The sequence below is a fragment of the Neopelma chrysocephalum genome, unplaced genomic scaffold (assembly GCF_003984885.1).
Source record: "Neopelma chrysocephalum unplaced genomic scaffold, ASM398488v2 Primary Assembly neopelma1_42, whole genome shotgun sequence".
Classification (NCBI taxonomy): Eukaryota; Metazoa; Chordata; class Aves; order Passeriformes; family Pipridae; genus Neopelma; species Neopelma chrysocephalum.
In genome coordinates, this window is record NW_020897700.1 from 7,974,757 (window position 1) to 8,000,015 (window position 25,259).

The following is a 25,259-nucleotide window of genomic DNA, read 5'->3' on the forward strand; positions in this document are numbered from 1 at the left end:
TTTCAGTTTTACTGACAACAAAGCACTTGCATGGGTTTTATTGTTTAACTTTCATCACTTGGAAGGAAAAATGGGCATAACAGTCACTGTTGCATATTACAGTTAGGGTGTTAGCTGGTAGTTTTGCCAGGAATTAAAATAGGTTATGCTCCAAAGAAAAGTGTTAATGTTATTCTCCCAACCAAGAGTAGGACACTACATGAGATTCCCCTATGATAAAAGAATAGCATTTTAGTCCGTGACTAGCACCTCATTTTGCTGGAATTTTGCTGGTAGTTTTATACGTAGTTATTATAAATGGGAGTAGAAATGTGGAAATGGAGGTGATGCTCAAGACTGATGGGAAACTGCACTGCAGGGAAAATGATACTATGTGTTAAAATAATACCTTCTATTCACAAAATATGCTTACAATGTATGTGCTGATAATTCGTTTTCATAATGCATTTCAGGGAGACAGAGTAATTCTTCTCAAGCGAGTTGATCAAAACTGGTATGAAGGTAAAATACCAGGAACCAACAGACAAGGCATCTTCCCTGTTTCCTATGTAGAAGTCATAAAAAAGAATGCATCAAAAAGTGTTGATGACTATCCTGATCCTCCGATCCCCCAAAGCTATTCTAGTGACAGAATACACCATTTAAGTTCAACTAAGGTAAGGATTTTTTTTCTTTGCCGTCACCCCTAGAGTGGGTTTAAAAGGACTTGTGATTTTTTTTTAATACAGTACATAACTTAGGCATTAAACATACTATATTTTCTTTGCTGCATAGGTAGAATTGCATGACTGTCTTATTAATAAAGTATTTTAATAGCCAAGTGTGTGTCTTACATTCTGCCAGGATTTATGGTCTTTTCTTCTTAGCTGTTATGTTACTGAGAGTAGGGCTAGGCAAAATTTAGGCAGAAAAATCAAGTCAACAAAAAAAATTTATTTGGGAATCTTAGCAAGAATTTGAGCATTAAGTATATATCTAGTAGACTTTTCCTAGTGCAGTGTGAAGACATTCCCATAACACAGCTGTACTAAAAGCCTACAGTCGCATGAGCATGCAGGACACAGCTTGCCAAGATCAGTTCTGTACCTTTCAAAGTCAAAAAAATTGTTAGTGATTCTGTAGTAAAACCTTCCTATTTTCGCCATTTACAGTCAACAAGGAGGCTGTTGTTACATTCTTTGGGGTGGGACAACAGTGACAGTATTGTTTCATTTAGGAGTAAAGTGATTGTCATCACATTGTCAATGAACTTGGATTCAGACCTTTAAAGTTTTCGTTTTTCACACCAAATGTGTGTCGTAGGTTCTGAATTGTTTTCCTTCCTAGTCTAGATAACCACCACAAGTGGTAACTACAGGATGTTGCAGAGAGATTCCTGTGTTACTATTTATCATTCACTTGTGAGATTTCACAGTCACCTGTGCAGGGAGCATAACATCTTTGGCAGTGACAGAAACTAAGGCAGTTTCTGCATACAAACTGTGATTAGCATTAACATAGTATTGATGATTTTGAAAGCTCGAGATGGAAAATTTTCTAAATCTTCCCCTTTACCTTTGTTCTTTATCTCTTCAGCATTGGGCAGTGGGTTTTGTGTGTAATTATAAACATCTTATCCTGCTATTAATCTCTGTTTCAGTTGATTTTGTCCCCTTTTCTATGTTTGAATACTGGTGCTCATTTACATGCTTCAACTTTGAAATAAGTTCCACACTTATTTACAACTTCGGGGTTGTAAAAAGCTACCAAAAATGTCATTTATAGGCAACAGCGGCCTCTGAAAATATTGCTTATGACTAAACAGTATTAGCTGGTTTGGGACAGTTGCTAGAACAGGTCTCGTCTGGTTTTCCAGAACATCTCACAACAGAGAACTAGATCCTCTCTCTTCCATTCCAACAAAACTGTTGAAGTGGCATAAAATTCTGTACCTGCCAGCTGAGGTATTGATAAGCTAGGGCCCATTATTCTTATAGGAACCCAGAGGTACCTGAGGGCAAATCAAGAGTAGGAGGCAGCTTAGGTGCTCCATATTCTGGAGATGTCTCTCTGTGTTCAGAAGTGCTTCTCCCCATTTTCTACGGAGCAGGCTTGTCTCTAAGGTGTCCTGCAGCTAAAGCTGGCGTTTGTGTAACCCACATAACCCTTGTTGAGCATAGGTGATGCTTTAGAGCATTTATATCCATATTATGCTGCCACTATTATTTAATTATTAATAAATTAGTTCTGTAGGGGACTAAATTGGAAGAAGCCTTCCTTGTAACATGCCATCATTGGGTTCTAGCATAAGTTTAAAGAAAAACCTCCAAGCTTCTGCTGAAACTCTTAGACAGACATCTTGTTTCTGAATTAAACTGTATTCAGAAATGGCAATACCATGTAAAAAGACATGTTGTTCCTGACTACCCAGAAGAACTTCAGGAGCCCTTAAGGTGTTCTGGAGTTCACTACACTTACTGATACCACTTTTCCTATTCCTTTGGAGTTTCTTACCACATATCACTAGATTGCTAGAGCAATTGCACTAAAGTTCTCTGGCCTAATGGCAATAAAATAAATAAGCAATACAAGTCAGGAGCAAGTTTTGCTGTCCCTGACTTTGCCTAGTCCATCTGTATCTTTAGACCTAGTGCAGCTTGTAGCCATGGGAAACTAAAAAATGGCAATGTCTCTTCTGCATTATTATTGACCTTAATACCATATGTTAGAGGCTCTTGTTTGAGAGGAAAGATGAGAGAAAGAGACTGAGTATTGCTTGTAACAGCCTAGCTCTGTTTTAGCAGGCTGTGTTGTATCAGTCTATACTGTTTACTTTGTTACAGAAGACTCTGTAACAAAGGTTGTCTAACTATAAAATAAAGCTATTTGCCTCAAGAAAACTCAAGCAGAAGGTAAGTAAATTAACCTTCCTATTCTGCGACATGAATTTAGACTTTTGAAATAGCACATTAATACTTAAAGTCTCCAGTAGTCCAGATAACTTGGAGATTACATCTAATTATTCTGGATAGTTGTAACAATAAGATCAAAATATTTTTCACTCAGTTTTAATTTTGAGGGTTAATAGTAACAAAAATGCATTTTCAGTATTTACTGAAGCAATGGATATCTACTGATGCTGTGTACGTATGACTCACCAGTCTCTCATTCTTAGAAAAGGACGTTTCTTTTACCAGAAGGATACTTCAATCAATATTGTGTAAAGACACTCAAAATATACTGCTGCATACTGTGCTGTCACTATTTTAAAAGCATTGTTGACTGCCTACATTCAGTTTGAATTGAATGTACCTTTCACAAATGTTGATGTCATTTTTGAACTAAGGTTACTTTTGAAAAAAAATGCATTCTGTAGCTGTTCATGCCTTAATAAAAGTATGCAATACATTAAAGATGTTTCTTAAACATTTACCCAGAAATATTAAGAAAAAGTAGGAGTATAAATTTGAATAATTGGAAATCACCTCAGTTTTTATACTTTAAAAGAAATACTTAATGACACCTGAAATGTACTTCTGCAATTGCTATTCTCAAAATAATAGTAATGGTTCAGGGAAAAATTTGTTAATATTAATTGTATGATTTAATAACCTGTGACAGGCTCACTAACAGAGCACCATAAATAACATAACTTTAGCAGATCAAATGCAAGTTGCCTTCATGAATGTAATGATTCAGTTCTGTCTTAATGCCTGACATTTATGCCTCAAGCCAAAACCTGATACAGTTTCATGTTTCAAATGTCTTTCCTGCTGTTCTGATTCATGTAGTAGTGATTTCAGACACCCATGGTCACTGAAATTGTACCCTGTAATCCAGATGATCACACAGACATTTTTCTTTTTCAATTTACATATATCCTAATTCTCTATCATGCTTATTTATTTGAATTCCCATGTTGTTCTTATTTTTGAAGTTGCCTTCCCAAGCACTGTCCCCACAGCTTTCCTCCTCTTGGTCACACATTGATCAAAAGATTCTCCAGGCTGCCACTAGTGACTTGTTTTCAAGGACTGTTGGTGTTTCGCCTTCAAGCACATGCAACTTAACTTCTCCATCAGTTCCAGGCAGTTTTCTTTGTGACTTAGAAGAACTCAATTCTTTGGCATTGTCAGCCTCTCAAACTGTAGCAATATCCCCAGGTAATCGCATTCACCAAGTTAAGGATGGTCACATTATTCCAAATACAGAAGCGTCTCTCAGCTCTTCTACAGCTCTTCCTCCGTCCTTTCTTGTATCTACCTCTGTATCATCTTCAGCCAGCTCATCTCATGCCATAGCATATAAGCATGTCAGCAACAATACCAAATCAGGAAAAGATAAAGACTTGAGAGGTATAATTGACCCTTTAGTTATTGAAGTACCTAGAGACTTGTTAGATACTACAAGAGAAGGTGAACATGTTGGCGCTATCCATAACATCCCTTCACCATATGAAGGTGGTTCCATGTCCAGAGTGCTAGCTACAACTGCTGAAAATGAAGAAGAAATCTTTACTGCAGATCTATCACTTAATATAGGGGATCAGTCAAAGCCTCAAGAATCAGATTTCTACGGAGGAGAACAAGACACAACAGAAGAACTGACAAGACTCTATATAGAGGAGGATCTGGTACATGACAGTTTAGAATTCCCAGTAGCAAGTGGAGGAGGCTCTATGGATTATTATGAAGGATACAATTCACCAAATATTGATAAGGTATTTTAATTTCTGAAATACCTGGGTTCTCTATTCAGATAACTTAGTATAAATATTCTCTGCCTTTTCTTATATTTACATGTTTGTATCATGCACAGGCACAGCTTTATGCAATTACATTCAATAAAATTTAACTCTGAGCAACCTGGTCTAGTGAAAGGTGTCTCGGCCCATGGCAGGGAGGTTGGAACTAGGCACTAAGGTCCCTTTGAACCGAAACCATTCTATGATTAAAAATTGTCAGTGTTAAGGGATAGTCCCTTCTCAGAAGCAAGTATATGCACTGCTGTAAATTATGTAGTGTATCAGTTGTGCTGATCCTTCTGTCCTTGTTGGTTGCCATTGAGCTTCTGATGTAAAAAGCCAGTGAACGATTTTCCTCACTGTCCCATTACATGCTGCCCCTTTTGAGCCAGAAGGCCCCAATTCTCCAGAGGGAGGGACATGCCTCCTTCAGAGACCCTGCGGTTTGTGCTTCACATGTGTCACTTCACCAGCTGATATATTTATAGCAGGCTCTGTTACGAGAATGTGACTAATAATAACGGATCAGATTATGTTTGGCAGTTAGACAAATGCTTCCTCCTGAAACCCTCCCCAGTTCCTCTTTGGGACAGCATATCACTGAACTATCCCAAATGTGTGCTGGCCATTAAATGCCACAATACCGCTATTTGTGTGGTTTCTAGGCAAAGTTTTAGAACAGACTTTTTTTCTGTCCAGCACTTCAACAGACTGTTCAGGCAGTTGCTTTGGCTGTCAACATGCAAATCAGATGCTTAGGACAGTATGTTTTTGGCCCAGTGTAAAACTAGTTAATTAGAAAGATTTTGCAGGCTACCTCTACCCTTATTTGACCTGAAAAACACAGGAGAAAAATGTAAGAATAGAGGTGAAATCCATGGCCACAAATGGCAACATTTTTGTGATTTCTGAGAAAAGAAATCTCTTCCAGAAATGTAGACTGACTAATAATAAAATTAGCATGACATTTGTGATTGTTCAGATTAGTTACATGTCTCCTTATTGAGCATTTGACATCCTTCACAGCTGGTTTTATAGCGCAACTTCTCATTTTTCTTAAACATTTAAGCCAGCTCTACTTTTTGTGGGAACATCAGAAGAGTCTGATCCTCCTTTCCACCTTTCTTCTAATCTTCCACTTCACTCTGCCAAGACACCTATTTTCCACTCCGTTCCTACAACATACCTGTCTATTGCTTCCCTCCCACCTCCCCTCCTCTCTAAACCGTTACATCAGCAGGAGAAAGACTCACCACAGTTAAAGGTAACTGCACCTCTTGATTATGGATTGTTGCAAATCTTCATGTATATTAAATAACTGCAAGGCTAACACTGAGTTTGATCTTTTCAGATGTATTGTTTTGTTTACTAATATTAAATAACATAACACGTGGAGTATTAAAATAGGCCTTCTTCAAATGAAACAAGGTAAAACTATAACTATTATGATACAATGAAATGGCTTAAGGAGATACCACTGACAGGGAAGCAGAAAGCTTCAACTCAATTTCCAGTCAATACCAGGACAACAGAGTAACTCATTTAATGGAACGGAACTGAATTGTATTCAAGTATGCAGAAACTAGGTAATGTTTGTGTTTTCAGTTTCAAGGCAATGCCTGGAAGAAGAGTCATAAATTTCACAGTAAAGCATCACTGCAGAGTCATGTTCTAAATACCAATTCTGTTAGTCAAGGACTGGACAAAGATTATTCCCTCTTCAGGATTACAGTTTGTGCCAGTATTGCAGCTCTGTGGCAGAAATATGAGAACTGAAGAGTTGCTCTAGGTAGACAGTTAATTTCCAGTGCTGACTTCCAGGGAGTTCATTTGCTCATGAAAAGAGGAAAATGTCATGGAAAAAGAAACTATCCTAGAAGGCTGATCATTACATCTGTGCCAGAAATCCTGCCTTTTTTGGGTTTTTTGGTGATTTTTTTTTTACTCCATCCTGTCTTACAACGTGCATTCACAGAAAACACAGACATAATGGACTTAAGGAAATCTTAAGATCCACCAGATCTATTGGGGTTTTTTGGATATAGGGAAGAGACATAAGGCTTCTTTCCCGGGTATGAATCTGTCATGGACTTAGGTACATTCCACCTCAAAGAAAAAGTAAAACAGAGTACTACACTTGTTTTTGCAACTTTTAATAATTTATCAGTTGGCGCAGTGCTTTTGATGCTTTTGCTTAGCCTAAGGAGCAAAATTCAGAAAATTCCTCACCTACACTGAAATTCTTTTTAGGTGACCCTCATATTCTTTGCCCTTGTTTGAGCAAGGTATGTTAATCCCAGCTGAAAATAAACAGAAGAAATATTTGTTTTGAGAGTTAAAATATCTGCCCCAGGGAACCTCCTAGGCAGTGTATTGCTCTTAAATGGACAAGGAGGCAAGACATTAATTAACCAAGGGGGATGATTCCATCTTACAGACACAAGAGCTCAAGTACCCAGAAGAATGGAAGGTCTGGGGTCTTGTTAGAGAGTACTCGGTTTTAATTATTGTTTTCAAACCATTTCAAATCTGGATTATTTTTTAAATCCCAGGAACAGATTCCTTTATAAACTTAATCAGTGTATACTTACCTATTTGAAAAATTTCAAAATTATTAGATGCACTCTTACCAATGGCAGATTTTTTTGTACAGTATTTCTAAAATGAGATAAATCTTTTTCTCCGAAGAGTAGGCAAACTTTTTTCAGCAGTCAACACTGACTGCATTGCCAGGATAGAGAGTTGGATTAAAATAAGTGTAAGCAGGTTTTGGCTGGTATCATTTCTTGCTACTTAGTTGCCAGGTGGGGCTTGAGAAGACAGGATAGTTCCTATCCTCTTCTCTTTATGCATGTTGCCCATCATTAAGGTCTGGTCTGTACTGCCACAGCAGAAAGAACACAAGATATTTAGAGGACTCAAATTTCACAAGTGAAGGGAGGTTCTTCAGAGAGTTCTTGAAGCTGTATACTGGTACTTTTGTAATTTTTGTTGATGTAAAAATACATATGTATACATACGTATATGTGTGTACATAAATATATTTGGAACGTGGCTCAAGTCTAAAGCATGACCAGGAATTTGGACAATGGAATGCAAGGAGCTATGGGTGGGAAATGTCACATTGCACCATGTTGGTGGGAGGATATCCTCCAAAAGAAGAATTCTGAAGACATGTCCCAAGGAGAAATGCTGACATTTTTCTATCTCCTTGGCCTCTTTTGGTATCCTTTTTTGTTGTTGTTGTTGCTGGTATTGTTATTCACCCCTCTCCTAAAAGGAGGCTGTTTTTCAATCCTGTCACACTCTGATGACAAACAGTCACAAATACCAAAGAAAAGGTTTTCAATATCATCACTCCACTCCCCTCACATTCCCCCCAGCTCACCCCTGCCCCTGAGAATTCACATTTGCTAAACACACACCCCTTAAGAACTGAATTCTGACAAATATTTTTCTGATTTGTAGTGATGCTAACAAAACGAGGATATTTTCTTGAAGTACTTTCCACCAAGTATTTACTTGCTTTCTCAATGCGAATTTAAGGGAAGTGTTCTGTTTAACAGCAAGGAATTACAACATTTGTTGTATACTGCTGAGCTTTTCTGTGTTACCAACTAAGCTATTTCAGGGATACATGTGGAATAACTGTTACATGTAAGGGCATGTGCCAGAGCAGCAGGAAAAAAGATACAGTGGCAACAATAGAAATACTGTGTACTAATAGTACCTATTTCTACCTGTAACTCATTGCTTTTTGTTATCAAGAAAAGCATGTTGGGTTTGCATGTATGAATGAAGCAACAAAAATCCCATGATGCTTCATTCTTAAACTCTCACTTGACACAGTTTTTGTGGTTCTTCTAGGCTAATTTAAAGAGAGAGAGATTTGTTATGGGTAAACCTCCTCGTAGCCCAGTGATGTCTAAGAGATCCTGCAGCTCACCTGTCAGAGGTCACAGCTATTCACACAGGGTATGGTACTGGATGCCCAGTGTGCAATAACAGCATTTCCATGGACAAGGAGCTCAGTGTCTAGCAGTATTTTGCTTTTGCCCAAGTGTCTCAATACTATCAGTATGCTCTGTTTTCTTCCTGTTGTGCTGTGCTATGTCTGAGTAAAGGCAACAGGTCTGTGTGTGCCAAAACTCATTATATAAATCCATTAGCATATTGTATCTCTGCAGTACTGCATGGTATTTCCAGTGCTACAAGATGTAAGAGATCAAAGCTCTTTATATTTAGTCTGGTTTTATTACCTCTCTTTCAAAGCATTTCTAGTTTATTAAAATTACAGCTTCCAAGAGTCAAAAATTTATACTCATTGCATGTATATGGACTGAATTCTTAGGTTTGAATCCATGTCCTTATTTTTCAAAATGCTTTTTTGCTGTGGTATGATGTTCACTCAATACTGTTCTCTTTATCCAAGCAGTGTCATTCCAGCCTTTTATACCTTTTAACCTTTCCCTTCCTATCTGTAACATAACTGTAACATTTTTACCTAGCCAGAAAGTCAGGTGGTTTAGGGTTTGCATGGACTTTCCTCAAAAAGGTGATCTGCACTATGGAAAGAAAAAAAAAAAAAAAAGGAAAAAAACTCCACACAACCTAAACTATTGTGAGAATGAGAATTTATGGGTTACTTTCATTTTAGGACTGAATTATTCTTTGCATTGATTTCTTAACATATGGCTCTTAAAGCAGTTAATAACTGTTTTCCACACTGTTCCTGCTGATTTTTGGTGATCATCTTTCTGGTGGCTCCGTTTTTAAAATTTGAATTTTAGTTTAAGATATGCAGGTTTGTGTAACTTTTAAAGCTTGGCTTTTTGGCAAGCCTATGTTTACTACCAGGTATGAAAGGACAGTGCTTTTCTCATCAATGAAGAAAACAGTTCAATCACAGATAGGAAGGCCAGGATTCTTGTAGTAGTGGACCAACACCATCTCACAGAAAGTCCAACTAGGAGTGAGATCCATAAAAAAGGGATTAAGCCCTATATTAATTTTGCATGTTCCTCCAGATTAATGACATGTAACCAGTATGTTAAGAGAAGTGTACTGGTCAATGTGTAATGTATTTATTACTTTAATTCCAAAACTACAAGAACACAAATCATGGACCTGATTTGCATGCTCAGGACTGTACAGAACTAATATATGCAAGTGCGTATTAATCATGCATGAAAATCAGGGATACAACTGGGACCATTGACTTGATTGCAGATTTAATGTTTTTGGGATTAGATCCTGCAGTATTTTCCAGGAAACAGGATATTCCAGTAAACTGAGGAGTAGTTGAAAACTAGAAACAGTCTTTGCAACAGTCCCCTATCTAGCTAATGTAACTGTATATGGGAATGAGAGCTTAGGGAAAGAAAACAGGGAGAAAGCTTCTGGATGTCGGCTGGGGTATTATTGTGGAATGTATTCAAGTAGAGAGTGAGCTCCAAGGTCCCCCTCTTCAGACATACCACCATTTACTTCACCCTATTTTCACAAGATTGTAATTTTGTCCAAGTTTTCTCTGTGGCAATAACATATAGTTGAAAATCTTTAGTCACCTTCTTTTTTATTATCTGTTTCTACAGTAGTTAATTCATTTTATGAAGCATATGCAGAAAAAGAAGATAATACTGACCTACCCAGTTTCTTCCTGTCTTGGTATTATGTTCGAAGCATTGTATCATTTGTAGCATTCTTTAGGACATTGACTTTCATTTTAGGAAAAATCCTTAACCTCAATTGAGTTCTTTTGCATCTCTGACTATCTGTGGCAGACTGCTCAGTTACAGACCTGATGAAAGATTAGCAGAAAATAAGGTCAGATTCCAGTCTAAATACAAAGCATTCTGCCCAATGGACTATTTTCTTCTTGTTTGACAAGCCAGCCATTGAAAGAGGTTTACTAAGAGCTGTTTAATTTACAATCTTTACTGTTGGATTCTTTGGTAAAAATTACACAACTTTTTGTACACCGGCAGAGGAGAGTTAAATGAGGGAGAGAAGACAGTAAAGAGTATAGAGTCTGTTTCTTTACTTTGAAAACCTCTTTCCCACTTAGCATTCCATAATACAAATTAAAAGTCTATAATCCTCCTGCCTGCATCTTTAGGAACCTTTTAAAAGTTACACTCCATAGACTGTAAAGATAAAGTGTAGACTGATCACAATATTTTCTGCATATACATATACAAACTGATGAAAAGAAATTTAACTTCTTTAATTTCTTCTGGAGATGTCGAGAGCGAAAAGGGAGAAAAACAAACAAAAAACAAACTACGTAGAGTGTTCTTCTATTCAGTTTCTTTTATCAGACTCTGGGCTGTTTACTGCTGCCTTCTCTCATTGAAGACTCTATCATCTTCAAGAGTGAACTGAAATAAGCAAACCAAGTGAGAATCATGGGGCAATAAGACAAATTCCATGGCTTAAAGATCAGGTTACAGTTTGCTCAATTCATGAAAGAAAGTGCTATGAGTAATATTTGATATCCACACTTCTAAAACAGATATGGTTCCCAGACTTGTCTCTACATCATGACCATAAGGCATCCTCAGTCATCAGCAAATATGATCCCCGTTCACATCAAGAGCTTTCCCAAGCAGCTGCTCCTGCATTGTTTCTGGCCCCAGCCAGATTCGAATCAGTATAAGTCAATGACTTTCTAAGCAGGATATGGTTTCTGTAGGAGGTTAATATTTTTCATTTCCATTGCATCCAGATTTATTGAATATTAGTGGTGGGTAATGCTCCATTAAGAAGGAACATAGTTCCTTTCATAAAGCTTTGCACTGGAAATACAAACTACTTTTTCTGCTGAAGTAAAAGTGTTAATTGTTATTTTCACACAATTAAATGTATTCTTTTTGTTCTTTGACTCCCAACAGCCTGCATGGCTTGAGATGAAACAGAAGTAATTAAAGCATAGCATGTTATGCCTGCCAAGTTAGTACTCTGTGTGTGTGTAATGTAAATTGGTATGGTTTTTGTCTATCAATATTCTGGATTCTGCCATTAAGTATAGGAGATTTTTTTTCTGCTTATCTAAAAATATACTTCATGCAAAGAATGTATGATGTTCAGCCGTTGCATCTGATTTTTCTAATGTTATTTCTGTTTCACTGTGAAGAGGTTGAAGTGTTCTATTCCAACTTTATACTGTACTATAAATAGAATGGACTGATAAAGTTCACAGTTTGTTTAGTTTTTATTATGGCCTCCGAAAATCAGATCTTTAAACCTGCCAAGATTTAGTTGTTTGTCATGTCTCTTAAGAATTTATTGGAGGGGGAACAGAATGGGCCGTTGTTTTACACAAGGTAGAATATGAACTCTTGAGCAACTGTGTGTCACACCCTTATCCAACTATTTGGACCTTAAACTGCAAATCTTTATTACATTTCAAATCATTTCATTTCAGCCACAGCGCCCTCTGCTTTCTCATGAAAACATACACGGTGGGGGGGAACCGTAAGTATACTTATTGTCTATTAAACCAAAACCTAGCATTTAAGCAATAGCCATCACATCATCAGATAATTTGTTAACTTGCCAAGTACAATTATGAAGACATTTCAGAGATTATTTACAGAAAAATGCATTATGTAGGAAGATATCCAGGAAGGTCCCAGAGGGCAAAGCCTTAGTTGTTTAATTTACATTAAATGCAGACAGACATGACAACTTACAGTTTCCCATCATCTATACTTAAAAGGAGTAATAATTTTTTAAAAGTAAAATTTGACTCTTCTTTATTCTCTCCATTTTTACATCTCAGCAGAATGACAGTTTAAGATTTAACATTGATTCAACTCATCTGCTTTACTGACTTGAAGCAAATTATTCAGAAACAGTTCTGGATGTGAATAGAGAAAAAAAAAAACCTCAATATCTTGATCACAGGAACACATGCTCACACTTTTTGGTGTGATTTACAAGTGCAATTCAAATATGAGATACAGAAAAACGTTTCTGAAAACTGCAGAAGAACCTAGATCTCAAGTCTTATTTTCACAAACAGTTTAAATGCTTGGGATATTTCAGTGCTGACTGTTAAAATGCAAGTTCAGTGCAAGATTGTTTCAAGATTTTTTTTTCCTCAAGTCTTGCATTTGGGTCCTGTTTAAATGATCCTGTTTCAATAGCCATTCTTCCTCTAGCATCAGAGCACTTCAGCATATACCCTATTAGATAATTTCTCATAAATGTAGCTAAGGCTTAACATCTAAAAATATTTCAAAGTTTACCTATTAGTCACTTGAAGACAGAAGAGAGTGGCAAAAAGTTACCAAACAGCTATGCCACAGATAATATATAATTAAAATAGGATGTTTTAGTTTTAATCTCACTGAAACTACAAGCTCCTGTTGGTATTGTTGAACATACTGAAGCACCTAACTCAGTTTTGTAAGCAATAATTTTCCATTTCATTTTGTTCAATATTGTTTAAGTAGTTCATGACTAAAGTTATTTATTCCTAAAATTAAAAATAGAAATATATTTAAATTGCCAACCAACCATTCTTTGCTTTGAATATGTATTCTGTCAGTGTTGTTAATGATAGTAGAGTTTTCATACTTAAGAAAGTCTTAGATTAGCACAGAGAGAATGAAATTAATACACTCGAGTTACTAAAATGGATTATCTGGAAATTACTAAGATTCCATTTCAAAAGTACAAGGAGTGCTAATTGGGACATCCTTGTTACTGTACTTGAGTAAGTAATTGGCTTGAATCCTATTCATGATACATTAGATCTGCAACTCCTGTCCCCTTGGAAGCTGCATTTAATAATTTTTTGGAATATCATCATAGCTCTGCTTTCCTGGAATGATGATAAGCATAACAGAAACTGTTATTGCCACTTAGGTTTTTGCACAGATTGTTGTTACTCCTGCTGCACAAATTACCAGAGGTAATTGCTTAAACAACTAGTTTTGTTCCATTTTGTTAGTGCGATTAAAATATAAAAATAGACTTTTCAGACTTGGGGAGATAACTGCCAGTCGTGAGATATTAAGTTAAAATCTTTATTTTCTTGGAACAGTATCTTCATTTTTTGTCCAAAGCAGCAATGTGAAAAATAAGTGTAGTTTAGTCAAGAAGACTATCATTAAACTAAACCTAGCACCACTCTATATGTAGGATTTTCAAGTTGGACTTTCAGGAACATCAATTTTTTACTAAAATAAACATCTCATTTAAGCCATGAAAACTGCTGGAATGATACAGAGCTAAATGAAATACTCTGTACCAACACATCAACTGGCAAGCTATTTTGCTTTTATTGGGGGAAGTGTAATGGCATTAAGGTTTAAAACTTAGTGAACTGTTGTTAAGAGGGAAGGAATGGATGTGATTATGTTTTGTTTCAGTATTTTGAAATTAAAACTATTTCCTTTGTACAATTTCTGCAGTTGTACCCTGCTTCTTTATATGCAGTCAGTCATATGTGGGGCACAGTTGCTTACAAAAAAAAAAAAAAGCAGATTCTGACTCTGCAGGACTCACAGGCTTGTGCAGCAATCTTTCTGTGGGCTGTCAGCCCAAGTGCCTTCAGTTCCCCCTAGTGAGAGTTTATTGCCATTCTTTCAATTCAAAAAACCTCCATTAAAAGTTGTCAAGGAATCTCATACCTCTTTCCATTTATCCGCTAACATCTGCAAACTGCAGCTCCTGGCCAGGGGTGGAGACACAGATCAGTGTCTGAATACTGTTTGAGTTTCTATGCATTTGTCTCCTGATTTGATTCAAACCTCTTTAACCAGGGAACAGGTTACCCCTGTATGTTTCCAAATAGCAATTATGCTCCACCTTCTCCATAGAGGAGGGCACCTCTTTTATGTCAGAGCAAAGGCTTGCCACACCACTTGCAGCTGAGGAGCTCAGGGAGGTCCCTCAGTTACAGTGACAGTGTGTGTGAGGTGCTGTCCTGGGCACCCTCCTCCACAGACACCTCACTTGTGCTGGTGGTACTTGCTTCAGAAAGCTTAAGGTCAGAGCCACAGTTTCAGATGCTGATCATGGAGGGTTACAGTGCCAATACATCTGTAGGCTCCCCTCTAGTAGTCCTCAGTTTTGGTGACTCAACTATAAAATAATGCTAAAAAAATAAATCTATTTTCAAAGCCACTGGTTGAGGAGCAAACCCAGTCTTTAGTGTCAGATCTTTCCAATGAAGTTTTTTTTAATTTACTGTAAATTCTTAACTCTCAAGTCCATCAGGCAAAATAAATCCTTTTCCCCTCTATTTGCAAGAAGTGTTACTTGTTAGTTAATGTTTAAGCCAGCTCCTTTACTTCAGCAAAGGTGCAAGGAACTCTTACTTCTTTTTAAAATACATCATTTGTCCTATTTAAGGTTTCAGGCTCTATATAACTATACTCCTAGGAACGAAGATGAATTGGAGCTCAGAGAGGGAGATGTCATTGATGTGATGGAAAAATGTGATGATGGATGGTTTGTGGGTATGTTTTAATTTGGTTGCTTTTTTCTTTTTTTTCCTCCTAACCTTTGCTACCCTCTTTGTTTAGTGTCTTTTAAACAACTTAATTTTTGGTATTCAGTGTAATAAACCTAAACCTGGCTTTATCAGGAGAAATCCCAACCAAAATCCACTGAAATTAGTGGGTGATTTTGTTCCTTTCATCTTTTGAAATTGGTGGACACAAATTGACACATATCTGCAGTTTGTTGTACAGCATTGTTGTCATTTGTGACACAAAATGGCCTATGTATTACTGTTCTCTTCATAAAGACCAGGTAATTTAAATCTTACTCACATGAATACATCTAAAGAATTGACTACTGGTGAGAACCAAGTATTACTGAACAAACAGAGATTTCATAACCAGGCCTAGATAAAGTAGCCTAATCATTTCATAAACGCTCATGCACATGTAGCTAACTTAATCATCTGACTAGTCCTTTGCATTTAAAAAAATTCAAATTATTTAAATAGACTTGTTGTTGTTGAAATTAAATTATTTCTGTGTACTAAGAATTTTAGAACAGATTTTAATCAAGACCTAACAATTTAATCAAATATGCCTCTTCATTTTCTTGTCACTTCCTGCATTTATACTTTGTTAAAACTCACAACTCACAAATGAAATTAAAAATAATTTTTTGAAGTTATATTATAAGAAACTGTAGATATTTCTGTTTGTGCAATATTAAACATAAAAATTTTAAGGCCATGCTTACATAGTGAATTTCTGTTGTTATTCCCATCTTTCATTTATTGCTTCTAATTTCAGGAACCTCGAGAAGAACCAAATTCTTTGGTACTTTCCCTGGAAACTATGTCAAGAGGCTGTGAAATTTTTTTTTCTACTTATTTATGCTGCATCTCTGCGACTCATCTGCATAAAGCTGCTAGAAAACATGCTACGCTGGCCTTCTGTTTTCTTGCTTGCAGTCTCAAATAGAGGCCATCTAGTTCATCCTCATCCCATCCCACCCGCCAAACCGTTCCAGCAGTATTACAGCAATGACCACAGAGTGAATAACTAAGCTTTTCTGAGACAAGAGGAATCATTTCAGCATTTAAACACTCCCTGCCTTCAAGTCTTTTTATGTGAAATACAATAGGAAAAGCCTGATGACAGGTACACAGAGGAATTGCCATGGGGGGTGGGGGGAAGGGGGGAGAAACTATGCTTGGTTAGAACATTTGTGGTACTACCGTAAAGTCTGGTGGGATTTTTTCAGCATGCACGTAATACAGGGGAAAGTTGCTGTTTACTATTTTTAAAAAAATTGTTTGAGTTTCCACATTCTTACTAGCTTGGCAGCATTTTTTGCTTCCACTGGCTGTATCACGGGTTTGCCTATTGTACTGGTTTACAATGTATGACAGACTATAATATAGATTGTTTGCCTGCACTTGTATGCTGTAACATATGCACAGTGATTGTAAAATCTCAAGCAAGCATAGTGAAAAATGGAAGAACTGCAAGTGTTCTGAACGGGTGCAATGGTATTGGCTAAATCTTTTTTCTTTTTTTCCCCTAACAAACCTGCAGTGTTTTCTGTTAAAAGGTGAGAAGTGAAAAAGGCAATAAGACTTGGGAAAGAGGATTTAAGGAAGAGACAGACAGTGGTATAAGCATAGACAATAATAACCTGCTACTGATGTCTGATACTAAATGGTTGCAATCAAAATGTTGTGATAGTAAGCAACATGAAATGTGAGAGGTTAGTGTTTTTACATATCAGGAATTTTAATAAGCAGAAAGTAAACAGTGTTAGTGCAATGGGTTGTTGGGTTTGGGGTTTTTTTCCTAACATAGCCACCTGAAAAATATTCACAAGTATCATGTACTGATTTACTTCACTATATATGTATATGTATATTAATGAAACCCAAGTTACACATTCTTTTTAGGAATTTAGACAGAAAAAAAGTCACGAGTATTAAACCCGATACATTTTAGAGGTGTTTTTTTCTTTTTTTTTCCTGAATGAAACAAAAGTATTTGAAAACATATATTTTCCATAAGCAAAGGTAAGCATAAAATTAGCAAATAAAATTAAGGCACAGGATGATAATGGCTATGGCTTTATAAAAATAAAAATTCAGATTTGGTTTCTTCAGCACCTTATAGATGGCAAAAGCTTCTGCTGCATTTCTCATGGGTAAAGGATCGAAATTATCAAAATGTATGTAGTCTTTGTAGCATTTTGTACATATGTTTGCTTTTTTGTACAGAGCCATTTGGTTGTTGATTTTTAAAAAAATAAGTTCCTTATTTGATCTTTGCCCTCTTTACATACAGAACATTTCAATGCATTTTTCTTTTCTTGCTCTGTTTACCATAAGCACATCTGGATAGTGCAATTCTGTAAGATAGCATTTTATGCAAAATTTTATTAATTAAAATATGGTTTACCAGCCAAATCTAAATGTACATATGTCTTTATTTCTGAGAAATGTCATTAAGAAAAAGGTAAAGAAACATCTTTGTGCAGCATACCTTTATTATTGCAGATTTCATGGCAAAAGCTTTATATTCAAAGGCTTTCAATTTTAAACTAGATCTGCATGCAGCTTTGCTGTGAGATTATTACCTATCTTTGATGCCATTTATGATTGAAGACTTAAATATCTGTTGCCTGTGATATTTAAAAAGTACTGTTTCTACTCTGTAACTGATTTTAGAAAAATGCAGGTTTTTCATACCTGACTTTCAGGTAACTGACTTTGAATTCCTACAAGCAAAAGGTCTCTGTGTTTTGGTTTTTTTTCTTGAATAGACTTCTAATAAATTTTGCTTGGAGTACACAACTGTTTCCCCCATCATTTCTTAAAATACATGTAACATATTACTTAAGTATTGCAAAGTGCTTAACTCTTCAAGCTTGTACGCAAATAGTTTTGCCTTGTATTTTTTTTTTTCACCCCACCATCAAGCATACACCAGTTATATATATGGGTAACTAGCATTGGCCTTAGGGCTCTCAGTTGGTCCACTTCTATGTCATTATCCCCAAGGCAACTTGAGTGCAAAAGCATCATTATGGACTTTCTGCGTGGCGTGTGATAATTTGAGATAATTCTTCTGTTACCAGAACAACCCTTCACTCCAGAAGCACAAAGGTAAAATACACAATGGTAACCCATTATGTTAAACTCATTATGCCTGGTGAAAGTTCCCACATCCTAATCCTTCAACAAAAGCAAAACAAGAACTCCCATGTAAAGTGACAGCATAGGAACAAGATTTAAGGAAAACACTGATATTGGGGGAACATCTTACACTTGGAATGTCCATCTGTCAAGGAACAATTGTCCAAAAAAACCCTCAACAAGAGGCAAAATATGCAAGCAGCAGCTTCTAGGGATTGGAGAAGGGGTGGTGGGGGGAAGGATGGTGTGGTGTTGTTTGGGTTTTGTTGGGGTTTTTTTTTCACTGACTGGTAACACAGTTACTGCCAGTGCCTCAGAGTACCTCTTTGGTCCTGCTTCACCACACCACACTGGCTGCCCTTGCCAGGCTGCCCCCTCTGAAATGCTGTGTGTGGTGTGTTTCTACCACTGACAAATCCAGTACAACAGTAACCTGCATTTGGGCAGGAATAACCCATTTCTTTGAGTCCGATTCATGCTCAGTTTTCATGTACGATTGCTGGGCTGGAAAATGGAAAACCGTCAACACCTCTAAATAAATTGTGTGTAGCTGAAAGTGGGACTGCTGTTAAAATTCCAGCAGGAACTCCTTTGTCAGTATAAGCAGCGTCAATGTTGAGAGCGCTTTCGATCTAGACGAGGCCTAATTTAGTATCACTGAAGTAAACGTGTTCTTCCTATGCTGAGTTTGCTTAAAGTCACCACATGCATCTCCTCTTACAGCCTGACAAGCAAATACAGGAATACACAATCAAACATTGTGTGGTTTGTCCTTTCTGTTTGCTGGGTGACCCAGCGTGGGCTTCAGGACATCACTGAAGTACTGCTTTGTGCCAATACTTGTGAGAATTGTCAGAAATAGGAAGTAATGTGCTTTAATAGCCTTTTTTCTATAAAAACTAGCCTAATAACACCTGCTGGTTAGTGTAGTCTCACTAATATAAATAAATTCTGGGTAGTTAGGGGTCTGAGTATTTAAGGGGTAAAATAGAATCCTCTGCTAATTGCAAAAAGTGGATCAAAAAAGTGAAAATATAGGCCATTGCAATGAAAATAGCAAGTCATTGACACTTAAGGAAAAGAATGCAGTCAATGTTTTAATCAAAAAGTAGATAAATATTTAAGTTATATCCACACAAACCAAATATATTCAGTTCTACTGTGTCTGCTGAAATCCCAACTACACTATTTAAGGAACAAACTGAAGGATTTTTGAGTTTCCTTGTATAGGCCCTTATAAACTCATGAAGGAGACCCTACAGGACTAGGTGGTGCTTTGTCCTTAAGGCCAGAGGAAGAGAGACCTGGGGAATTAAAGGCCAGCCAGTTTAATAATTAGGAAGAGACCAGAATAAATCAATTAAAAGTCTCAGATATTCACAGATTTTTTTTTTAAAATTAGAGATCAAACCAATTTCCTCTTCTCTTGTCACCCATGTAGCCTGCATCTTTATTTCTAGGAGAATTTTTTTTTTAATGCTATGACTTAGCAGCTGTGCTATCAGACTAAGAAAAGTCAGTGCCAGTCCAATAAAATCAAGTCTGTTACAGAGTTGTGCTACATTACAGATGAATATGTAACATAACCACAGCATCCCTAAAAACCAGTTGATCTCAGTGCCTACTCTGCAGCAAGCTGTGTATTTGCTGTTGAGGTAAAGGCTTCTTAAAACAAGAAAGCCCATAACATACCAGCAAGCCAGGGAGACTAATGCACGAGCAGTTCAGGGTAGTGATCTATGTCCCAAACTAAGCAAAGGGTCACCCTAGCAGGTCTCACATTCTGTCACCCACACTGAAGCAAAGCATGTTGTCACTCTGCAATGCCTGGCATTTACTAGTTGCCTTTTAAATGCTGATATACAGAACCAGGACAGGAACACGAGGTGCTTCCTGTGCATTTGAAAAAGCAGTGCATGAGCCCATGGGAAGCTGGAAACATGAAGTCAGTAGCTCTAGAAGGACCTTAGGTCATTGCTAAGTATAATCCCTTACAGCATTAATAGTTACATGGTGAAATCCTGCCTTTGCTCCAGTTAACAGCAAACTCCTTTGAAGTCAACAGATCCCACAGTAGTGCTAATAGTTTCTGTCTTAGCTTGAAACTAAAGTTGCACAAGAGAGAAGCCCTGAGCCAACTGAATGTCCAGTTTGGGTTGGTTTTGTTATATTGAAAAGTATGATTGTAGGCAGAGAGCAGAAACTACTTCTCTAACTGCTCCCATGACAGAGCAGAGCAGATAGTTCCATTCTCTAGTACCTAACTGGCAAGTGCTGGTTGGTTACACTGTGCACCTGCACCTGGGACTCCCAGCTCCTGTTTCATTTACATCAATGCAAATCCCATATGTAATATATTAAGAATTATGCCTTTGAGTATTTAACTTCTGTTTCCTCAGGGGTCACAAAGGAGCAAAGTTTTGTGGTAAGAGACTATTTTACATTTCCAGAAAGTAGAAAGCATTCTCACTAAAATAGCTTTAATGCCTATAATGACTATCCTATAGCAATTTTTTAAGCAGCCTTTGTATAGTGACATCACATTTAGTTACAGATCAGGAGCACAGAGGGTTCCACTACAGCAGGATGGCATTACATCACAAGTGACACCAGGGCAGGGGAGGGAAGTGTTGACTGACAACCAGAAATGCGTTGCTAGGTTTATCCTCAGTATAGACACTCACATCTCAACAATTTATCTTTCCTGCTGCCAACACAAATAACAAACTTGGAAGCCATTATTTCATCACCCACATAAACGAATAGCAAAGTAATCCTCCTACATTTTCCATTCATCAGATAAATCAGTAAACCACTTTAAAAACATCCCAAGAATAATGTAATTATTTATTTCTACCAGTGAAGAATTACCAGAGAGTTACACACAATGACTCTTTATACTTCCCTCAGAAAAGGAGAGGATTCACCTTTCTGTCACAAGCCTATGTTATCCTTTGCAAGAGGGTCCTGTATTCATGTGTGTCCACTTTAGGTGCAGAGCTCTAGCTCCAAGTGACTGGAACTATTTAAATAGCAAGACTTTTTGGCTGTCTTACATTAAAATAAAATGGAGTAATTTTATTTCAAGACTTAAGAACCAAAGATATAGACTACTATATTAAAATAATCAAACCTTCAGTCACTTGCATTGAGATTTTTTTTCTCAACACTGGGCTAAGCATACAACTGGAACCAGCACTGCAGATGGGGAACACTGAAGAGATTGAACATGTCATTCTAAGTGGGTCATCGCACTGCTTCTGTCGCTGTGATTCGCTAGATAAACCCCAAGCATGCAATGACCCAACTCATGCTTCCCCAGCTTGATGCTTCAAACTGTAATGTGAAACATGTACAAATACCAGCTGGTTTAATACCCACCAGAGGCTTTCCTTACACTACCACAAATTCATCTGTTATAGATAGGGATTTTTTTCACACGTAACTAGAAGTATTTGAACAGGTGAGAATTAACCTCTCCCTCCTTACACCATAAAAGAAGACAAATTAATGTGCCCAGTATGTCTGGGGTAGTAAAGAGCAATACTTATGCCATGGAAGATTTCAAGAAACTATTTATAGATTCACTTAATCTGCTCCTGCAGCCAATTCTAAGGTACAAGACACAAAGCAGCACTACACACCATCTGAAGCAGAAAGTATGAAAGCCATATGCCATCAGAAACACAGGAAATCATCTAGGACACTCAGAAAAACTTGCTTCTAGCCACCAATCCATAGTTATGTTCTCAAGCAAGCATACTGCTGCAGAGGGGTGCATAATTTTTGTACCTACCATTTAAGTCAAAAGGAGTTTTAAAGAAGAGTGGTCAGAGAAAGAAATTGAGCCAAACTTATGTCAGCATCAGATAATAATTTCTGATCGTCACAGCTTTAACTACAAAACTGTTGGTATTTAAACTGTTACAGAAAACTGACTTTTCAGTTGCACACATCACTGATAAATTCCATGCACAGCATCCTGAAATTACTGCTAACTATCCAAAAAAAAAGAAAAGAAAAAAAACACCCAAACACCAAAACCAGAGAGGTGGGGGGGTTACTAGAGGAAAAAGAGGGGAGATGTTTCAGATGTCAGAGGCAGACAAGACCAGGGAGAGCTGTTTCAGACCCTAGAAAAAGGATACCTGGCCTATTTTGTGGAGTCAGTCTTGCCAACCTTCTTCCTCTGCCACACACATCCTGTGCTTCCACAAATGATAACTCCCTGGGAAAGCCTTAGAAAGGCAACTATTACAGTCAGACCAGACTAGGAAAGGGGAAGATACAAATATCTATGGCAAGCCTGACAGAAGTCAAGTAATTTCTGAAATCCTCCAAGCTCTATGGGCCTCCTAATGCCCTCCCTGAAGGGCGACCTATCCTACTTTCCCTCCTGTTCTACCACCTTCTCTCCCTGTCAGCCCCAGAGGCAAAAGGACTACTGAAGGAAAGGCAGCCAGCCATGGAAGTAGGAAACATTTTAATACTGAAAAATAGTCTACCAAAACACCTCAGCATCTTGACATTATTACTGAAAATCCAGAACTTCCAAAGATGGAAGAGGTCTCCTGCGTCAGGCCATAATACCTATGCTGGCTAACAGCTCCCACACCACACAGACTTGAGTTGGTTAGAAGATTCTTCTGACTTTAAAATTTTTAAAAATCCTGACATTCCCTCACTTGAGGAGACTTTAGCAAGTTACTTTCAAGCTTTGGGAAGTGCAAAACCAGAAATTACTAAAATGCAATGGACAAGCAAGAAAGGAAAAAAAAAAACAGCCTTCAGGGAGACTTATTTTGCATTTCTGAATGGCTTTTAGTTTTCAGCTTTTTTGGTGTTTGGTTTGTTGGGCATTTTTTGGCTGGAGGGAGTTGGTAGTAAGGATTGTAAGCAAGACAGTTTCCAGGTCTTTATTTCCAGAGAGATTTTGTTAGGAGAATTTACTTACATTTCAAAGCATTACCTGTAAATACCATGATTTACCTGTCTTCGCCTTCTAGAGTGAGGATTACCCTTTGAAAAGCCATGGAGGAATTACACTCAGATTCTGGCCTGGATTTCTACCATACCAGCAAACGTCAGGAGCAAAAATTCTCAGCTATTGTATGAATTATATTAACTCCCTACATACTGGATTATAGCAATAGGGGATACAGGAATACCAGTTTTAAGACTGGATATGCATATCTGACAGTTGTCACATCTACCATTTCAGATCCACTAATTACATGTTGATAAAATGTGAAGTTTGCCCTAGTTAAGCTTCTGCTGGTTTTGTCCCTGCTGCAGTTTATCCTTTCTCATGATACAGCCACTTTTTGTAAATGTTTTCTTAATCTTGTACACTTACCCCTACATTCACTGAACAAAAGCAAGCAAAAACTCTAATCAGGGCAAAGTGTGGAACACATAATTATTTGCTTCCATTTGGTATTTTCTTTTGCTGTTAAGAAACTAATTCACAGACTTGGACAAGCCACCAGTGTCCTTTTAACAAGCAGAAAGAAATCAAAATTTTAATGTGGAAATACTTACAGTATAAGCTACATTTAAGCCTTACGCCTGAGTAACTACAGTGTTTGTCAGGACCAAGGACCCAGCTTTGTGGCTGTCCACATTCTGAAGCTGCTAATCTCTGGCTCAGGGCCCACCTTATACTTAAAACAGAATACAATATTTGTCTTTCAGCTGTTGCTGTTTGTCATTTCTCAATAAACATGGCTAACTCTTCCATAGCAACTGCTGTTAAAATGCTAAACCCCAGCCACAAGGTGAAAGAAAAATAGATGTTGAACACAGTACTTTATGGAATGTAAGACAACAATTGTATATTTAAAAAAATTCTGATACCCGTTTCTAAAAGAAAAGCACTCAGAAGGCTTGGCACTTGAACTACAAGGTGACTGTGGCCTTACATGTGATCTCACATGTGATCTCATCATTTGTTTGTGTATGAAGTCTCATCTCTTGGGAACCACAAAATAGGTCAAGGTATTGATCTAAAAGTTTGACACATGCTCTGAAACACTTGACTGCTCTGTGTTTAGAAAAAAGAATCCATGTATTCTTTCAGGCTTAAGGCAGAATGACCTTTTTTTTGTTTTCCCTTTTTTTGTTTTCTAAGCTTCCCAGGTAGAGGTCTTGAGTCAGTAAACTGATATGGAAAAATTGTAAGTACTTATTATTAAAGATATCTTTCTCTCATGCACACAAATGCACACAAGCTCACAAACAGTTTTTGATGGAAAATCCTGTTAACTACAGTGATACAGGATGAACCGCCATGGACCATAGCCCAAATCCTTACAGTCTTCTGATGCCTACATACCTCCAAAAACCTGTAGCAAGCCCAAGGGAAACACCAGACATTCTCAATGGCATTCACACTGTTGGAGTACAGTTGCATATAAGCACTTTGCTCTGCTCTCTTATATCCAAGGAGCCCTATCAAAGAGTTCTATTTTACAGCCCAGGATAAAGACATGGACTAAAAAGAACTGCTCAGAATGAAAACTGGGCAAAACTTCAGAAGAAGCCCCAGACATGATGAGCAGCTTTGCCTCCCACCTTTCTTCCCCCTTCCATAAGGGTACTTTGTTGATAGTTATGGCATTCCCATACTTCTTTATCTGTTATTTACAATGTAAGGCATTCTCAATAAGTCAGAAGATAATAATTTAAAAATAAAGAGAGGAAAAAAAGTTTTAAAGTCTTAGAGCAGGAATAAAGTGCAAATCACAACCGTACAGGCATATGCATTTTCTTTTTAACCAAGAAATCACTATTATTTTCTTGACACTTCAATTCAGATCTTTTTCCAGATAAACTTTAATTAACAAAAATAAACTAGAAGAAGGGAGAAAACATACATACAAGTATTTCCATGGGGAGGGA

The 25,259-nt window shown here is 37.3% G+C and overlaps 1 protein-coding gene and 1 long non-coding RNA gene across 20 annotated transcripts in view; one reads left to right on the forward strand and one right to left on the reverse strand.

Annotated features, from left to right (window-relative positions):
- Nucleotides 1-18,014, forward strand: part of SORBS2 (sorbin and SH3 domain containing 2) — a 156,179-nt gene extending 138,165 nt beyond the window's left edge. For 11 of the 19 annotated variants that reach the window (XM_027676590.1, XM_027676583.1, XM_027676592.1 and 8 more), the window contains 4 exons: nt 453-656; nt 12,150-12,199; nt 15,089-15,195; nt 15,988-18,014. In XM_027676590.1, the coding sequence (XP_027532391.1) occupies nt 453-656; nt 12,150-12,199; nt 15,089-15,195; nt 15,988-16,049 (423 nt within the window). In that variant the 3' untranslated portion in view covers nt 16,050-18,014. The other 8 variants (XM_027676582.1, XM_027676588.1, XM_027676575.1 and 5 more) reach the window with 5 other exon arrangements.
- Nucleotides 470-24,383, reverse strand: LOC113964385. Its single transcript, XR_003533180.1, has 3 exons — nt 23,901-24,383; nt 10,368-10,523; nt 470-544 (listed from the first exon to the last, which is right to left on the reverse strand). It is a non-coding gene; the product is annotated as an uncharacterized LOC113964385 (long non-coding RNA).
- Nucleotides 24,384-25,259: the final 876 nt, after the last annotated feature.